Below are 12986 nucleotides of genomic sequence, written 5' to 3'. Positions count from 1 at the left end.
GAAAATCTTGGCACCGTACCTACATCATTTATTTCCTTTGCTTAGTATTCAGCCTTAGGACAAATTAATTTCTCTTGAAATCTGCTGTACTTGCCACTAAATTTGTTGTCTTTTCTAAAAGCATATCTTCTCCTGTGAAGGGAGATAAACAAAAAGTGTATGTATATATTCAATTTTAATGCATACTAGAAATCACTTTATGTTTTATTTATTTATTCAACATTAACCTTTGCATTTGCATCTATAAATAATACTGTAAAAGTGAATTGGGCCAGAGAAGCCTTTTAGGGATTTGTTCTGTCATACAGCTTTAAAACTCAGTCATCTGTTTAAAATTTGAAGTGGATGCCTAGAATGAGTAGGTGAATAATAAATAAAAGTTATTGAAATGAATAATATCCTTTTTATCTCTTTATCTGAAATCACATAAAGGCTGCAAGTTCAGTTTAATCCTTCTGACATCAGTCAGTCTGAGCTTTAATAGAGAAAAGGAAGGAAAAAAACCCCAGACCAATAGCTGGTCTCTATTTTTTAACTTGATACAGAGCAGGAAGCTCCCTGAAAGAGACACTGGGAGACATGAGTAGTAAGAAAGAGATTGTGCTTCATGTCAGTGAGCTTTCTGTAGCTACTGCTGTTATGCTGCTGCAAAATGAAAGGAAATGCCAGGGGCAAAAGATAAAAGAGAATCGAAGGAAATGGATGTATTTTGCTAATCCTTTCCTCTCATGGTGAGAATGGTTAATCCATTACGGAATACAATGAGGATGCTAGACCCACTTGGACTTGCTTGTGAGCATGACTTAACTGGGCCTAAGTTGCCTGAAGCCTGGGTAAGTTGCACCTGTAGTCAGGACATATAAAGGATAACCCAAGTTGTTTGATGCAACTGATGCAACTCGGTCTGTGCTGAGGTCCTTGTGTGTGTAAACCACGCCCAGTGACTCAAGGAATATTCCTGGCAGGCACTGTGCTAAAGTCAGGGCAGAATTGTAGGACTGTAGAATTTTGACTTTGGAGTGTGGATTCTCAGTTATTGTTTCTAAAAACCTGTGTGTTCTGAGAATTAGTTACCTTAATATTGATGCCTACTTCATAAGCCTAATCTCGAATTTGGACAAGGAATTTTCTTTTCCCAGCTCCTTTAATTAAAAAAGACAAGCGATGCTTTGTTGCTTTATTTTGTATCTACACAGAATTCCTTTTGGGGCAGAGGACACTCTATCGTATTTTTTTAGACAATCACCTGAAAACCAGAGGAAGTCTGGCTATTGTGGGCTTTTAGTGCAGTATGTTACCCCGTCTAGAGACGGTGCTTAAGAAATATGGCCAAATTAGAATATTCAGATTGTGTCTGATCTCCTGAACAACATGGGGCAAAAAATTTTTCCTAAAATTTCTTACCACTAGCTCAGTGATGTTGGCTGGAGTGAAGTCTACGTAATTGGAACCCTTTTTGACATGAAGACTGAAGGACGTCTGCTTCCATCTCTTTCCCCCTCATGTGTTTTACTGTCGGCTTGAGCTGTTATTGGCCAAACTGGAGTTCATATTGGCATAAATGCAAAGGACTGAGTCTTTTGTCTTGATCCTTGATGGAGTCTGGATTTGAGTTTCTGAATTTCCTTTTGCTGGCTATACAGTGATTTGTTTGTATAGTTGAGTACAAACATAGCAAGAATTAATTAACTGCCTCAGGCTCTGGACACTGCTCAAACAGCCCTTTCCAATCATCTTTCCAAATTGATCTGTGGTCCAGGTCTGATGTGGCTGTTGCATCTCTGTGGTCAAAGATACTGCCTATTCAAGAAACTTTAATTTTCGGTGTGAACACACGCAGTTTATCTTTCCAGTCACACTTAGCCATCCATCACAGCAGTGCCACAGGACACATCACTAGGTTGTGAACCCTTCCAATCTGAGCATGGACCTGCCTCCAGTTTACAAATCCAGTTACTCAAATCAAATGCAATGCAAAACCTGTGCTCAAATGATACAGTTTTTCCATTAAGGACTTAAATTTGGCTATTACAAACATTAAAGTCTTTCAGTTCTGTTGTCTACCTCCTTAGCTGGCAATCAACTCTTGTTTTGTTAAGCCAGAATTTAAATCAAATTAAATTTATTTGAAATCTTGTTCAAAATGCTGCCTGATAATTAGTTCTCTGTGATCTAGTAGTAAAACATAGTAGTTATTTCTCAAAGCGTATTTTTTTCTCTGAAGAACCAAACTTGCACAAAGTTAGAGAAAAGGAGCTTACATATATTTCAATTATGAGAGGATGAATTGTGGGTAAGAAAATATTTCTATGAAGAATGGTGTTTGTGGTATTAAGCAGAGTATATATGAAGCAAACACGTCTGAAACTCAGTATGGAGTTGCATGGAAATTTGGTTACCTTACACCTGTGTCATTTGTTAACCAGAAAGACTCAAAAAGATCATTATATTGAAAATTTGGCTTCCAAAAAGAGTCATGTCACTATCTTTGGTGTTTAACTAATGAGAAGGTTGATTTCTGACTTACCTAAATATTTAGACCTCGTTCTGAATATTAGAAAATATAAGTTAGGAGCAATTTACTTTTCAATACAGAAGAGAACTGATTCACTTCATAAAGCCAAATCATAGCATGACCTTGAATATAGAGTCACTACCTCATCAGAGTCATGTTGACTAGTCTGATTTGTCTCTTGTTCTATTTGATACTAGGAACTCACGTGTCACCTGCTTCCTATTAAGCAGAAAAAGCCAGGGGGATGGCTGGCTTTGTTACATGGCAGTCACAGTGAATGTATTGACAGCTGAAATTTGGAAGCATAAAGATGTTTGACATGGTTTGGGAAGAGACAACCTGCTTTTGAATCTCAGGAGCCCAGCTGGTTTAAGAGTGAATGGAAGACACTGCCTTCTTAGCCTCCCCTGGCAGCGAGGGTGATTGATAATTGTGTACAATTATTGTAAACAATCCATTCATGTTCTTTAATGTGAGCTGATTTTAATACTTTATCTAGCAACAGTCTTCTTCTTCCTCAATGTTTATACTTTCTCTCTTTCTGTCTTTCAGCTGTACAGCTCCATGGACTTTGGAAGGAAATGGCAGCTCATGCACGAGCGGGTCACTCCAAACAGGTTTTACTGGTGAGTTATGGGCGCTGGCTTGGCTTGCTTTGGGTAGGTCATGGAGGGGAGAAGGGCATCTGACTTGAAGGGATTGGTTGCTTTACCTGAACATGAAGTATACCCTTGGTTTTGTTCATCATCAGTGCTATAAACTCAGAACATACCTTGCAGTGCCACAGTCTGTGTGTTCGTACCTCTTGTCTGATAAAACGTGGTGTCTTTTACAGAGAAGTACAAGTCTTTTGATAATTGCAAAACTCCTGCTTCTTTGTTATACACCTGCTTAGAGTAACACAGAGAAACTGCCCAGTGCTTCAGTGACAAGCCTGTGATCATTAGACCTCCTGTTTTTCAGCCCTTCAGAGAGTTACTTTAGCCTAGAACACAGTCTTTGTGCAGAGCCAGCCACTCTGACCAGTCTCCTTATGCAATCTTGGTGAGAAGGGATGATTCACTCTGCTTTAAATCACTCTCTGAGGAGCCAGTTTCATTATAGTGACTAGTGAAAGCCCAAGATCTGCAGTTTGCTAAAAATCTGCTTTGTGACTCAATTCCTTCTCATTTCCCAAGTGTCAACCCCTCAAATTGTAAGAGTGTCTTAAAATCAGATGATGAAACAAATTTAGTTCCTATCTCCAGGCTCAGCCATCTCAGATGCCTCTTTTCCAAACTTCTCTGCACCATGTGAAGGCTCAAGAACTGACTTTTAGAGAGAAAAAGAGAAGTGTAGTTCTTCTGTAGTTGAATTTAGGATATGGGGCTCGAATCAGATTCATAATTCTGTACTTACTATATGCCAGATGATGGGGTGTGTGTGAATGTGTAGAAGTGCTGATTTACAGAATCTGTGTATAGATGAAAGAAGTGTCTGGTCTTAAAGACCAAAAAAGATTGTATTATTAAGGAACCGGAGGGTAACATTTTGGGTGGTTAAAAATAAAAAAGACTTGAAAAACTTAAAAGTTGACTCCCAGTTACAAAGCATGTTACATATCTATATCTATATCTATATCATTTTAGAGTCAAATTCACACAGACATTTTTGTACCTCATTTAAAGCCCCTGGAATCCAGGCCCAAAATATCTATAGATTTTATTTGCAGTGTTTCCACACCTTGCACTGGAGGTAGACTCCTTATTTTAAATTACCTACATCCTTCTGCAAATCTCTCTAAACATCTTTAGGCTCCAACAGTTAAAACATGGCTTTTTGGCATCAAGTCTAGAGATTTCCCTTAGTGTGCCTGAGGAATTTGGACAATGTGAGGAAGTTTTGAACACCGAGGAAAGGAAGTTTTAAGGCTCCTAAGTCACATGGACCTGCAAAATATATCAAAGGTCTAGAACCTTGTCTGTCCATGTTACTGTTCCACAATTCCATAATGTAGGAAAGGAAGTTATTTTCTCCGGGTTCAGGTGGCAGGTGGATGACTGACGTAACTATCAAAAATCCTTTGATCTCACTATTCATACTGGGTACACATGAGAAAGGTGAGTGTAGATCCTCTCCTGGTGTATCCTTCTGCAGAGCAGAATAGCTGTTCCTTGGAATAATTTTACCCCACCCTTCAAATAACACAAGTGAGCTTAGGGGAGAGAGGCTTCTTGGAGGATAAAGCGCAAGGGCTAAGTTGACTTGGGAACAAAGCAGAATCTCTTCTTAAAGGACAGGTTGTAGTGTTGTGCCTTATTTTCTGCTTTCATATAATAATGGTTAATGGAAATTGCCTGTTTGTCCATTTCACACCCAAATATGTGTTGTTTTCCACAGTCTGCCTCATTTTTCATAGTCTTTTGCCTGCAGTTTGAACACTCTTCTTTAACAGTGCATTATGTAACACCTCTGTTTCAGGTGCCTTTTTCTTAGGAAATGTACAAGTCTTCTATAGTTAAAACTCATAAGACATAAACTTAGAAATCTTCATTCTACTCAGAAACAGCAGAGTCCCGCTGAGAATAAGCTTCCCAAGAGAGTGAATTAGGTTTTTCCCAGAGTGGGAGGGATTTGAACCAATTCATAGTGCAGGGATCAGAGGTATTGAAGTTGTGGAACACAATAACTCTCCTTAGCTGATTTGTTTCTCTTTTTCCTTCCTTTCCTTTTAAAGCTACAAACTGTGATGGCTTGCAAGCTTTGGCTTGTAAGATCTGTACAGAAAAAAAATGCAAAAAAGAACATTTTAGCCTCAGAAGTTTGTCGATTTCTTTTTATTGGGCTATGAAAGAGAGAGAAAAGTGGGTATAGCTGTAAGTTTCAAAAGGACACGAGCCACTACTTTGTGAAGCTCACAGAATCACAGAATGGTATGGGTTGGAAAGGACCCTAAAGATATCTAATTCCAACCCCCCTGCCAGGGCCAGGGGCGCCTTCCACTAGTCCAGACCGCTCAAAGCTCCATCCAGCCTGACCTTGAGCACTTCCAGGAGACAGACATCCACAGCTTCTCTGGGTAACCTGTTCAATTGTCTCATCAGCCTCAAAATAAAGAACTTCTTCCCATTATCTATTCTAAATCTACCATCTTTAAATTGAAAACTCCCTCCCTTTAGCTACTTAAAGGTGCTGTAAGTTCTCCCAGAGCCATGAGGTTCACACAGACCCACCTCTCAGGTCTGTCAGTCTCCCTCTGGATGGCATCCCTTCCCTCAGGCGTGTCGACTGCAGCACTCAGCTTGGTGTTATTGGCAAGCTTGCCTCTCCACGTCACCAGCCTATCGCTGTCCGTGCCATCAGTCTATCAAATACTACATTATTCAACTTCTGAATTCAAACTTCCATGGAAGTTGAAATAGTAATGATAGGGAGATGCCAAAATGAGGTAAGCTGCTCTTTTGTTTGCTGCTCTGCACGTTCATTAGCAGAGGCTCAGGTAAGCATCCTTCATGAAATGGGACGGTCTCCGTCTGATTGGAATGCAGCTGGCTTTATCTGGGACAGGCTTTGCTGAGTATGTTTGCCTTCAAAACATGACTTTCATCTCTCAGGCTGCTTTGAATGGGCTTGTGAAGACTGTAAAGTTCACCTGGTTCATGGGGTCAGTCAACCTGACAGGGAAAGGTCTTATTTTTCTCTCTGAGTTCTTTCTGAATAATTATACCTTCCCTGAGAGACCTTGCAGATAGAGATCTTAAGGCCAGGAGAGAATTGCAGTTGCTTCAGAGCTTGTGAGATTGGGATGTGAATTTTCTCTCAGCAGAGTAAGCACAACCTCTCTGTTAGTCATGGACACACTCTGCATTTTTTGGTGTAGCTCTAGTAACCAGCATCTGTGATGGCTCTCCTCTGGTCAAAAACAAAGCCCTAAGCTCCAATCCCAATTTGTGGCATTGTGTCCTGGCTCTTCTATTCAACTTCTTTCCTTAGTCATAGATGTTGGTGCTACTCACTCGTTTGTAGTTTTGTGTTCTCATCCCATATGGATGTCACATGTTGAGCTGTTCATGGGACATCTCTCATCCGTTCCTGAGCCCACTCAAAATTTGTGCATGAGCTGAGATTCACCCCTGGGCCACTCATAGTTATAAAAAACTAGGATTTGAGTTCTCTGCTTCGGTAGTAGTGATTCATTTGTTAACTACACCCACTGATGGCAGTGGCAGAGCTTGAACAGAATGTGTTACTTGATGTATGTACAGGCATCCAGATTTGGCTCCCATGTGCCTTGGCCTCAGATTTTAATAACTTAGGATCCTGTAAGACTAGAAATAGGGAATTTACGCTAATGTGATACAGAAATTCCAAGATCACTCAAGATAACTGGAACCAGCATGGGTGCAAAGTTTGTTAAAAGCCTACTCAATGTTCTTTTCTTTCAGAACACATTTCTGCAGCTCCCTCTGGGCCCTGTTCATTTTGTGTCACTGTAACTTAGACACCTGTGCTGCCATGTGGAGGATATAAAAAATAAAGCCCATATTTTGTACAGTAGAAATGTTGGGGAAGTTTCCTCGCCTGTAAAACACATGGTGTGTTCTGTGCTGACTAAGTACTGTTGCTCTTCTGATAAAAACTCACAGGACTTGAATTGACCTTAAGTTCTTTTTACTACCTCTGCCTTTTCCTGCGGCAGCACAACGGGGCTAAGCAGTTTGGCTACTGGAGCATTCACCCAGCACTTTGATGGACCACAGCTTTTCCCTGTCATCTTGGGTGACTCCAGCTGACTTTCCCTTGCTACCTTGTGGATGAGACTGGGAAAGGAGAGCACCTTGATGACTGTAGTGGGTGGAGTACTCAGATATTCTAAATGTGAAGTGCTACAGTAGTAGATTAAGAGCCATGGAGGGTGCAAGAGAATGAAAAGATGCTTTAGTGGCAGATGAAATCCTTTTATCATCTTATGGCTTAATTCTTTAAAATACAAAGTTTCTCAAGGGGACTTGTGTTTTCTGTCCAGTCAGCTGAATGGCTGTGAATGTCATCCCCTGTCCACCTGTCTTTGGAGGCCCTGCCTGTGTTTGCTGAGCAGGCACGAGAATCACCATCCTGAGCAGAGGACAGGACTATACTCCTTGGGACACCCATACCCTTTCTTAGGGCTTTTCTTTTCTTTATTGGAGAACACATTCCTGTTTCCTGCCTTCCATCATCACTGGGGAGTATGAAGTGGTGGATGTGGAACCATTTTCCTTGTTTGGTTTTTTGTTTTTTTTTTTTTTGCTTGTTACAGCTAGACATTTCCCTTCTCTCATTTATTTTTTAACTCGTGCTCTCTGGGACTGTGAGTGATTCTGTCAAAGCCTGGGAGCAGGAAAGTGGGGAATTTGTGTGGAAGAGAGGGAGAAATCTGCCCAGCATTTCTAATGCCTCTGGGGATATTTGGAGCCCTGAAGTCAGTGTGCAGCATGAACCTAGTCAGTAAAAGCCACTGAAATACACACTAATGATGAAAGTTGGACAGAAAACACCAACAAGGCAGGAAAGGAGAGACTGGGACGAGGAAGATAGGACATGCACTAGTGTGGCTTCAAGGACCAGCGTTTGTATTTGCAAGTAGAAAAATTTGGTGTATTAAGCAGTTCTCAAATACACTACTGATTCCCTCAATAAATCTCCCCAGAGTTTTATCTTTTCCGTTTTTTCCCCTGTGATAATCAACCAGATTTCTGTTTTGTTTTGCGGTCGTTTTTTTGTATCTATGAATGCCAGACACAATGACTGATCTCTGAGGATTAAAAATTGGGAGAAGGGAACACTTTCACTGGAGAAAGAAGGAGGCTGCATATCCACTGACTTAAGTTGTGCTTTGGAGTTAAAGGTTTTCTGTCACAGTTGTTTGAGGAATGAGACAACAAATTTTGTCTTTCAAGGGCAAGGTTTTCAGTCTTTTTTTGTGATTTTGGATAGTAACAGATGATAAAAAGTATCAGCCAGTGTATTTCTTTTTATTTGCAGCCTGAATTTCAGGACGACTATAGCAGAGTCTGGTTTGGATATCTGATAGTAATGTAGCAGAAGTTAAGGGGTTTACCTCAGTGTTTCTAAGGGTTATTATCTGGATTTGTATGTGCCTTCACACAGATGTTTGTGTCTGTTTTTATTTCTTTGTCTTTGGGACAGCACTGATATTTCCTAATTCCAGTGCCAGTTTTGGTCCACTCAGCAGTTTCAGCAGCAGTTCCAGTAGTGACCTTTGGATACAGCTGACATTAACTTTACTTGCCTAGTTTGTCAGCAAAGAGATGGTTAGTCAAACATGTGCCTGTCTCTCCTGTAAATCCCAGTAATCATTAACTACCAGATGGTGTCATTGCACGGTGCTGGGGAAACATCGCCTGATTTTTTACAGCCAAGTTTAGTGTTAGGAAAACAAAGTCTTGTAAATGTCAAATTGACTCTTAAATAATCCTACATTTGAGTTTTTCAGAATTTAAACCATACCATACATGGAGCTATGGATAAAAGGAATGACTCCAGTTTGGCAGCCATGGATTACACCTACGAGCATCACCAAAGCATGTACCCAGTGCCTATTAGTGGAGCCTCCCTTGGGCTAATGACTCATTTGGCTCTGGTAAGGGACTTGCCTCCCATGCCCCGTGGGCAAGAACAGCCCGGGAAGCTAACATAAATCTGGGATGTGTTACTCAAGCCACCATGACCATGAAGTGTGCTAGGCTGAGGACAACATTTTCAAACTCTAGCTTCAAGCTCTGTAATACGAATTCAGGAGAGATGAGATCTTCTCAAAAATTCTTGGCATATATTGGAAGATTTCCTTACAAGTTCACTTTAGTTAATTAAAGACCATGGTGATAATAAACCAAATTTTATTTTCCTTTTCAGTTAAAAAGGGGCAAAGTGAAACTGTGAAGCTAGGGATTTTATTTCATTTTGTGTGCCTACAATTAATGCCATCGGCACTATAGATACTTAGTGTTTCCAAATGTTAGGCTGTAGGTGACTCACTTGTGATTACACAGTAACTCAGTGGCAGAGATATAAATGGAACATGCATATAGAGGTAGATACTTTTTTATTGGCTGAAATAGTGTTTATTTTTTGTTGAAAAGTTTTAAGTTAAGAAAGTTATTTTAGAATTCATGGTAACATTATCAAAATGTTTCTCTCAAAAATTTAACAAAGGGATATCATGTAATGTTTGACAGTTTTTGGATGGTCTTTTAAAGTCAATTTAAAATTTGAATAAAGCTTCATTTTGCAATATATGATTTTTTAAAAAATTAAAGCAGGGAAAGAGTGCAGTCTGAAACAAAGTGTGTGATGTTTTTTTCCTAAACATAATCCTATCCTGGTTTTCAACTACAGATTGGTAAGTGCTTTTCCAAGGACACTGTGATAGATTTTATGGATATCTAAGAGTATAAAAACCTAAATTACCCTAAGAACAGGAAAAATCTTCACTCCGTGTCTCTGGGAAATGCTGCAGGACTTTTTTATAGACACTGAACAGACCCCACGGGTTCCATTAGTGCCTTTGGTCCGTGTGATGTTCAGACAACTATTCCCCTTTCTGAGCACAGCCCATGTTCTTTTTCTGAACAAATTTATGAGAGATTGACAGAAATAGTTGGATCTGGGAAAGCATCTCTGTAGAAGGTGGGAAAAAAACCCAAAGTACAGTACTGGAGAAGTATTACAGACTATTTTCTAGTTTACCTGGGACTAAAGCCAAAAATCTCTGGGGGTTTGGTGGATGTTTATACTGACTGATGACTTAATCTTACAAAGGAAATTTGTTAGAACTAGTCTCTTGTACTAGGCATGTAAGCTCTAAGTAGTAGCTGATGCTTTACTATTGTGTGGTGCTCCTCTCCTTACTGCCTGCTTTCCTAGGAAAACAAGTGTTTGACTTTTTTACTAAGTCCCATGGATGCCTGGGCTAAAAGCTCTTAACAAGAAAAAAACAACCAACCAACCAACAAAACATACTAAAAACATCTTGGCTAGAAGGCTTGTGTGTGATTGTGTGATTATGAAGGGAAATAATTTTAAATACTTTAAATTCTCCTTTAAAACCTGTGAACTAAATAAATGAACCATAAGAAAGGTGCCACATGATAAAGTCTCACAATACGTATACACCTCTGTAATTCTGGCTGCTCTCACAGCAATAATGAGTTCTTTCAATGAAGGGTATATCCTCTGGAAGGGCAATTTTGGAATAAGTTGTCTTTGAAGGACTTTTCTTTCTAACCTCTTTCTTTTTCTCTCTTACCTCCTTTTGCTTGAGAAATGCAATGTATCTTGGAGGAGGAAGGATTCTCCACTAATGTAACTGTGGATGTCCTTACATAAATACTATCTGGCTTTAGAATTTGGGATTTGTTGTGGTTTTAGTACAATTTGTGGTGTTTGCCACATTTATGTCTTTAGATGTTCTGTGGCTGGCAGTTATTTTTTTCCTTGAGGCCTCAAAAAGTAAGGGCTGAAATATTTTTGTTAATTTGGTTTAAATCTAATGCCTACCTCTAAATGTCACCTGTTGCTCTGCAATTAGTGCTTTCAGACATCAAAAAGCCTTTTGCTTTGGTCTCTCACCTATCAGGTTTCTTTATGTCCCAGGGGCCAGTCTCTTCTCTTATCTCTCCCATTGCTAACCTTGGATAATTCTATAACCCCCACCTCCCCCACACTGTCTTTGACTAAGTGTCTGAGACTGAAGCAGACTTGATGAACCACTAATAAGAAAGACCAGGAACGCTTTGAGGAAGTTTGTTGGATATTTCTCCCAATTTGTATTGATCCCTGGATGGCATCCCAGTGCCATGTCTGACTGAATAGCGCATGGTGGGAGGATCTGTGTTCCTCTCATGCAAGAAGGTGACAAATAAGCTCTCCTAACCCCATCACTGTGTTTCAAAGGCCAGTGTTGGAAGCTGAAATGCTGTACTGCTGACTCATGTAGTCTGCCTGGCCTGACTTCATCCTGCCTCTCCTGATGCACGTGAACTCAGACACAAATTAATTGCAGCCTGTCAGGAACAGTCCCAGAGTAATTCTTTGTGATACTTTGTAGGAAGCAATGATGAAAGCCAGCCCTCTAATTAATATATTGAATAATGCATCCCTCTGAGGCATATGGGGATCTCCCATACTGTCATAGCTTGGCAAAGCTAATCAAAAGCCAGGCTGCCAGGCTGAGAGGTAGCATCATATTTTGTGTATTCTGGCTAGCAAGGAATAGTTTCCCACTTTTTTTTTTTTTTTTTTTTTTTGGTGGGGAATTTGGGTTAGGTTTCAGCTTCTGTTCTATATCATATTAATCTCTTTGTTTCTGGAAAAATGGGTGAATTCTCAGTGTGGAAGGGAATCCCTCTTGTTTTCAGATGACTGAAAGATAAACATTTGGGAATTCTTTTAAAATCACTGCTGTTCTCAGAAGTTTAGGAATGACCTTTTCACATACTCTGATTATGGACATAATTTTCTGGCTATTTCATTCAGTGGAGAAACACCTACAGGCATCAGGAGTGAGCATCTTTTGTGGATCCATCCTCCCTTTGCCCCAGACCTCATCCCAGATGGCCCACTTGATTTCAATAAATGCACCTTTACAGCTCTTGTTTCTTTACAGCAACTGGGGCTGGCAGCATCCTTGCATTGGAGGAAGTTGCAATCTAATGCAGGAGTTATCCTCACCAAGTACATCAGCACTGTCAGGGACCATTTTTACTTGAAACTAGATACCTCAAAATTCTTCAAGGAGATTTTCTCAAGAAGAATCAGGAAGGACCCAGGTAAATTCCAGTTGATTTCACTGAACTGATTTCAGCTGCTGAACCTTTGGAAATTTGCCTGGCATTAAGCTGAACAAAACCAGTTGTTTTATTTAACAGAAGAAGTTGAGCCCATGCTGCAAGGAAAGAACAGTCTTATCATGGCAAAACAGACAAGATGTTTCTGCATTAATTTAAATGTGAACCATTTGTGTTGCTCAGTAACATCCATTAAAGATAAGGAGGTCCGTTTTTATGCCTTCTGCTTATTGTAAATTAACAAACTCTCTTAAAACAACAATTCATCAGCAGTTATATGAGGCAGAATTCATTCTCGGCAAGAGAAGAAAATGGAACTCCCATCCTTTCATTCCCTGGCATTCCCCTGAGTCTCCTCTGTAGAATGAGATGAGTTTAATTTTGCTATTGTTAAGCACAGTAAGCATGAAGCTACATCAGAATGTAAGGGCAGGAAGGAGTATCTTATTAGCTGCACTACAGGTTCTTTTAAATAATGTTGATTCAGTAAGTTGTGTCTTGCTGGTCATATAGAGAACAAGGACGAGAAGCCAGTGAGTGATGCTGTTTCACTTGCATATTTGTAGTGAGTTAATTGGAATAAGACTTAGCAGTGGTTATCATAGCTCTGTAATTATCTTGCAGATAATTGTTCTCCATTGGGC

At 39.9% G+C, this 12986-nt stretch overlaps 1 protein-coding gene across 1 annotated transcript in view; it reads left to right on the top strand.

Moving 5' to 3' along the window:
* The window catches only part of SORCS3 (sortilin related VPS10 domain containing receptor 3), a 276531-nt gene that overhangs the window by 169508 nt on the left and 94037 nt on the right, over positions 1-12986 (top strand). Inside the window, 1 exon segment of the mRNA XM_039553918.1 lies at positions 3068-3141. Coding sequence (XP_039409852.1) covers positions 3068-3141 — 74 coding nt within the window.

Source organism: Corvus cornix, chromosome 6 (assembly GCF_000738735.6).
Source record: "Corvus cornix cornix isolate S_Up_H32 chromosome 6, ASM73873v5, whole genome shotgun sequence".
Lineage (NCBI taxonomy): Eukaryota > Metazoa > Chordata > Aves > Passeriformes > Corvidae > Corvus > Corvus cornix.
The sequence above is the reverse complement of the archived record's forward strand: the minus strand, read 5'-3'. Positions and strand labels throughout refer to the sequence as shown.